The sequence below is a fragment of the Eptatretus burgeri genome, chromosome 3 (genome assembly GCF_056783735.1).
Source record: "Eptatretus burgeri isolate ZD-2024b chromosome 3, Ebu_testis_v1, whole genome shotgun sequence".
Taxonomy (NCBI): domain Eukaryota; kingdom Metazoa; phylum Chordata; class Myxini; order Myxiniformes; family Myxinidae; genus Eptatretus; species Eptatretus burgeri.
Genome location: NC_140963.1, coordinates 54,637,480 through 54,644,292, shown reverse-complemented (window position 1 = coordinate 54,644,292; position 6,813 = coordinate 54,637,480). Strand labels below are relative to the sequence as shown.

Sequence of the window (6,813 nt, the reverse complement as noted above, 5' to 3'; positions counted from 1 at the left end):
ATTTGTCGCATGGTTATCTTTCATAAGTCAGGTCAGGCCAGATTAGATCTGTGACTTGCTATACTTGCCATGTAAACCTGTACTAACCTGTTTCATGGTCGGGTTGTCGGTGACAAAACCATCTCCCCCAACCAGGTTTCCTGGTGAGGAGGGTGTATAATATGGACACCAGCAGGATTAAAAACAAAACCTGTCAAAGGGCGGAGGAGCTCCTTGTGAGCCAATGGCCATCCATATCTAGTGCCCAACTGTTTCTATGGATGTCCTCCTGCAGTTGGGTTACTTTTTTTTCCAGAGGTTGGTGGCAGGATTTGCACTCAAGCGACCATAAATCCCTTCAATCTGCAAAACAAAGAAAAACACAAACAAAATGGAAAAGCCACTCCGTGAGAGTGCAACTACTCACTACCTCCTGTGCAACTACTCACTGGATGACGGGATTGGGGCAAAGCCTTCGGCACCCCCACTCTTTGATGATCGGAGGAAAACCACGGGGTAACCTTCCCGGGTCAGATTGCAGAGGTGTGTGTGTAGGGGTGGTGCTGAGGTGTCGCCCACCAGATGGTGGTCTCCTTGGGTTCGCCTGAGGCAATCACTTCGGGTGGGTGCCTGGAATGTCCTATCCCTAAGAGAGGATGATCACCGGTGTCTTATCATTTGAGCTCAAGCGTTTGGACATCGGTATTGCAGCACTCTCTGAGGTTCGGAGACCGGATAGTGGTGAGATCATGGTGGGTGGTTGCACTTACTATTGGTCTGGTTGCTCTGATGTTACCATACCCAAGGAGTTGCTGTAGCTCTGTCCAATAAGCTGACTCCAATGATAATTGAGATAGCACCGGTCAACGAGCGTATTGTTACAGTTGTGGGGGTAGATGGAAGAAATTCATAGCAAAGTTAGGATTGTGTAGAGTTACTTGGGCCATGGACGTGTAGGAGACATCTCAATGTAAATTAAGTAGGGAACCTGTGAGCTTAAGTGTTACTTGTCACCATATGGGGGGTGGTGCTGTGTTACTTAGATAGGGATTAAGAAAAATTAAACCCAGTATGTAATTGCCCCCTGTGACCTTCTACGTGTTTGTATTTACAAGCCAGCAACGAAAGAATTACATTTTTATAACAACAGCCAAAATAACATGCCGCATGTCCAAGCAGGCGACAAGCCCTGCCTTCCCAGTTTCATGCCAACAAGCCATGTCTGGTGGGGGATGATTGATGGGTGTGACGTCAGAAGCAAGGAGGAAGAGCAGTTGGTTTTGTTGGGTTGAGTTTGGTGTGTGAGGGATGCGGTCGAGAGACGACGGAGCTAGGAGATGGCATGTAAGAACAAGGCATTACAGCTGGCTTTCCTTCGATGCACAAAGAAGACGGCACAATTCTTGTATTTGTGCTGAGGCGAATTGGCTCGCGTGGTGGAGCAAGATGCTGGCCATTGACTCTTGGTTGGGTCATGTAAGACAAACCTCGAAGCCTTGTGTATGTCACCGAAGGGAGCGGCGCCATTCTGCAGAGAGCAGCAGATACGGCAGGCGTGATCAACGAGGAAGCCGCATGGCGGTTGGTGAGCCCTGGTGTTGAATATCGCCTCATGAATTAATTCACTTACGTTTCCTGCCCAGAAAGCGGCTCGGTGCCATTTTTGTGGCGCATCTTCACGTGCACGACGAAGAACCTCGATCCCAAAGTTCAACAAAGACCATCTCTGGACAAAGCTAAGTGCCAGAATAAAGGGAGGATTTTCTTTTATTTTGTCTTCCCCTTGTCTCTATTAAAGTCTTGTGTGTAGAGGTGCCTTGACTTTAGGCTTTAATTTACCTCATGTATTATGATTACATTTTGAATTATTACCCTTGTAAATATTTGTCTATTTTCATTAAATCCCCATGTTTATTTTAAGTTGCTGGTGTTCGTGTATCTGTTGTGGGTTTGAGATAAACCCTTTGCACTGTGCATCCATCTGCTCCATCCGTGCCGCCCTTCCCTTCCCGCGCGTGGCACAATCCGCGAATCACGTGTTCCCCTCTAAAAGGAAAACCACTAACCCGTCCGTCCACCACAATTGGGTCAGGGGGATTAACATAACAGGTGTGGCCGTGACATTAGTGGCCACCCTGGGTCGAACAGATCAAATATTGTCTTTAATATCATTGGTTTGTTGATATTTGTGGAATAATCCACTGATAATATTCTGATGAAAGTCAAGTTGACGTCCAATTTCACTGTTGAGACATCACAGCATTGGTCATCCAAATAATTTGTCATTTTAGACTTCATTAAGTCTTCTACAGGCCATAATAACATTGAGGATTCTCCAAATCTTGAGCAGGTGAAAACATTTTTTCTTTGCTGTCTGTACCTGCTGGGTGTGCAGTCTGTCCATGGATTGTTCTTTCATTTATGTTTGAAAGGGAATTTTTATTTGATGCAATATATATTTTTTTATTTGCAAGCAATGCTATTTTGTCGGCATGCTTAATCTTTTCTATCTACAGGAAATACAATTGGACCAAGAACTTTCATGAAAGGTCCTCCCTCCTAAACGAACTCACAATTACTAGGTGGTTCTGTAATTAGAAGCCACACAAAACTGCTTATTGACCCAAAATGGTTTCCTATCCTGAAGTAACCAGAATCTCTTGAACTATGGTGATCTTTCCACACATTAATTTAAAGTCCAACTACAAGGAACTACCCACATTTTTAATCTACCCTACTTTTAGAATAAACATAACACCTCAACAAACACTGCAGAGTTTTATTATATATATATATATATATATATATATATATATATATATATATATATATATATATATATATATATATATATATATATATATATATATATCAAAGCAATTTGTTGCATGTCGAATCATAAGCCTCTGTGCATTCACCGTCCAAAGAACCAATACACCACGTAACTGTCACTCGTAAAGAATCTTTGACGTTGGGACAGGAATATTGTGGTTTGAATTGAATGTACCTGAAAGACACAGGATGCACAATTCATCTGCCACGGGTCTTTCATCCATTCATTGGCTGTAATTGTGAATTATAAGGTTTCTCATTGTGATCATGAATTAAAAGGTAACTATCATGATTATTTAAAATGATAATGAAGGCAATTGCTTTAAAAAATAATTATAGTAACTATGATGACGTGATTATTCTGCTGTTATTTTCTAGAATGGTTGTGCTTTGCAAGCAGTGCAGTCACCTTCATTCTCTTCACTGACATGTGCATCTATTGGATCCACAGAGGACTGCATCACAAGGCTGTTTACAAGGTTAAACTCAACAACAATTCAATCCACAACAGGATGCATATATGAAAATCAAAAACATTGAATCCTAAATTGATTAAACAGAAACTTTTCTTAAGCTTCTTTCACAACTTGCTTATTCTAGTGACATTCACTTTACGTACTCAGTATAGTGCATTCTGGGAAGCTCAGTTACTGATGTTATTACCCCCAAACCCCTCTGCCTCTCCCTTTTGTCCTGATGTTCTCAGACCTTCCACAAGCCCCATCATACGTGGATTGTGCCATCGCCATTTGCTAGTCACGCATTTCACCCTGTAGATGGCTTCCTTCAGGGTTTCCCCTACCACCTTTACGTGTTCCTCTTTCCACTCCACAAGGTCCTTTACCTCTCACTCTACGTGTTAGTGAACATATGGACGGTGTCCATTCACGATGGTGCAAGGGCAGTTCCAAAACCACTTGCTTGTCTAGTTAATGGAGCTGCTCATCATTCTGCTCACCACCGCTACTTTGACTGCAATTATGGGCAGTACCTCACGTTTTGGGATAAGGTCGGAGGGTCGTACAGGAAACCCGACGAAGAACTGAAGGATGAGTGAAGATTTTGTGTCGAGAGTAGCATCCAGGCGACATGGAATAGATATTTCTGCCTTGCAGTCTTGTCAACCTTCGTGTCTTCTCCGCTTTTTGCTGAATTTTCAATAATTTTGGTTTTCTATCTTTTTGCGTGAATTAATTATTTGTCCATAGGAAAGGATTATTGAATAAGAAGTCTTGCATTTTGTAGATGCATTTGCAGGAAAACGTCCGATGCACATCAAGTGGAACCTCATGTGCGGCATCAGGTTTATTTGAATTGTTTGTGTTTCATTGAAACTACTGTTGGGGAAAGCGTATTAAAGTGGGATGTTGCCCATAATCACCATCTTTGCACCAAATAGGCTTACATTTGGAAGCAAGTCTCTGTCAAACTTTGATGCTGTTCATTATACATAAATTAGAATTGGGCCACAGCTCCCAACATTGAGTACGTTATACTAGGACAGCACTCGGGAGAGCACATACCACCGCTAGACTGAGCAGTTTTCGTTTTCTGGCCCACTGTTAGGATAGATCTGCATCTGGAGCTTAACCAAAATCGAATTGGCTTGTTCTTGTCGTCTGTACAACTCATCCACCAAGTTTTATCATAATCTGTCCACAAAGTTTTGAAACATCATGCTATATATCGTTTTTGGCACGATCTCTCAATTATGAAGAATCACTTAAATATTTTGAAATTTCTCCTATCCGGATCCAGATCTTCACCAAAATCGAATCAATTCGTCCCTCTCACGCACGCAACCTGTCCACCAAGTTTCATCAAATCCATCCATAACTTTTTCAGATATCCTGCTCACAGACAAACAAACAGACAGGGACGAAAACATAACCTTCGTAGTCAGGTGGTTTTGCATCCTCTTTTATGGTTATTGTTACTTGGCAGATAAAAGTGCCAAATTTAGCAGGAAGCTTCTTCAGGTTATACAATTTAATATTAGCTGAGGGGCCCTATTGAAATTTATCCATAATTCCATAAAACACCAAAATACAAGATAGCCACCATATTCACAATATTTGACTGAATATTCATAACTGAAGCAGTATGTTTTTGGACCTTAACCAAAATCTAATCGGCTTGTTCTTGTCAACTACCTAACTCATCCAGCAAGTTTTGTCTTAATCCGTCCACAGCGTTTTGAAATGTCATACAGGGTTTTCGAAATGGATATGTGGAAGGAATCAGATGCTTTTTTCCTTCATGTTGAACAGAATACACTAACCAATGGTGAGACAAGCCTGAGATTCATGTGTCTTGATCTTTCAGGTTTGGTCCATTTAAGATCATGGAGACAAGGGACTTGAGCATTGAAGGCAATGAATCTTCTTGACTTTCTCGAGGGAAAGCTGCCAGAAAACTTGAAACCTTGATGGTTGAAGATGTTTTTTCTTATCATCTCAGCAGCTTTAGTCCTTCTTTAGTCCTTTCTCAGTCCTTCTTTAAAAATGAGAAGTGTTTTTCCTATTGTTCTGGTCTTTTTCCTCGGGGAAGTGTTCCAACAAACAATGCTTAAGCCTGGTCTTATCTATTGTTTTTATGGATTCCAAGGTCCTCCAGATGATTTTGAAAGAGCGAATGAACCTCAGACAGCTTGAGGAGTTGACTTCCAGACTTAACAGCTTTTTCAATGTAACTTCTAAGCTCTACAAATGCTCTTGACTCATTAACTTTTTCGTTGGTATTGGATGGGCCCTGGTTAGACTTTCTACTGAGACTCCGATAACGATTTCTAAGCTTGACCTGGCATTGAAGATGATACTTTGCAATCAGGTCACTCCCATCAATTCTTGAAAGGTGTTGGATGTCCTGCAGTTCTGTGATTATTGCTCGCAGATTGGTGTCAGAATGAAAAGTTGAAATGTGATGGAGATCACCTTCTTCAAGTCCTTTCTTGCAGAAGAAACTCTTTTGAATATCAAATTGATGCCTGGTGCTTCGCTGTGAACAAGGGCTGAAAAAAAAAATGCAGACATGGCAAAAATACAAATATGATAAAATGAGTCGGGAGGACCCAAGAAAACTTCTTGCCAAATTTGGTGCTTTAATCTGCCATGTAGCGATAATTTTGTTAGACTGCTCTACTATCGGTGACGGAAGTAAAAATCCAACAGTTTCCAATTTTTCCCCACTTGAACCTTCCTGAAGGAGACGTACATCAATCTGGTAGCTTTTTCATTTAGGCTTTCATTTTCCAACCCAAGTTCTAAATAACATTTTCAATGTGTACTTTTAATCTCATTCTGCAAATAAAAAACATTTCAGAAAAAAGATCAGTCAACCACATCTCAAACATACAACTTTCAACACAAGTAAACCATAACCACCTACAAACTTGCATTGATGCTTAACAACTTTGGCATTTTCAGCTGTTTTTACCAACTTGCATTGAGGTTGTGGAGACCAAAAACCAAAACATCTGTTAATATACTTTACCTTTTGAGATTTCCTGTGAATGTTCTTTATGACACTAATTTGTGATTCAAAACTGATCAGCCTTATCTTGTGACCATTCTTTTTTAATTGTGTAATGTGATGTTCTTGGGTGATTAAGCAAGTTCCTGAGAGGTAATAACTCGGTTAGCATTTTGCCGATTTTTGTGACATTCTAAGCACTTTAATTGTAATAAATTTGTCTCCATTATGACGATCTTTTTTAAAATGTCAAGTTCTTGTCAAGTCTCCATTATGACATTCTTTCTTAAAATCCGAAGTGAATCAGCCTCCATTTCATCTTCTGAGCCTTCAACCTCAACTGGACAGCCTGCCACACCTGAATATGCTTGCCACAAGCAAAATATGTATTGTATCCAACTCCAATCATGACAACACATTTGAAAAAGTAATTCATTTTAATGTTTTTATTTGTTATGTACTGCTTTTTTGCCCATCCTCGCTCCCCCACCTCTCCTCACACCCTCCTGCTTCCTTGCTCCCCCACCTCAC

The 6,813-nt window shown here is 40.8% G+C and overlaps 1 protein-coding gene across 4 annotated transcripts in view; it reads left to right on the top strand.

Moving 5' to 3' along the window:
• Positions 1–6,517, top strand: part of SC5D (sterol-C5-desaturase) — a 26,161-nt gene extending 19,644 nt beyond the window's left edge. For all 4 annotated transcript variants that reach the window (XM_085873449.1, XM_085873447.1, XM_085873450.1 and 1 more), the window contains exons 4-5: positions 3,190–3,290; positions 3,518–6,517. In XM_085873449.1, coding sequence (XP_085729575.1) covers positions 3,190–3,290; positions 3,518–3,868 — 452 coding nt within the window. In that variant the 3' untranslated portion in view covers positions 3,869–6,517. The remainder of the gene's footprint in view (positions 1–3,189; positions 3,291–3,517) is intronic.
• Positions 6,518–6,813: the final 296 nt, after the last annotated feature.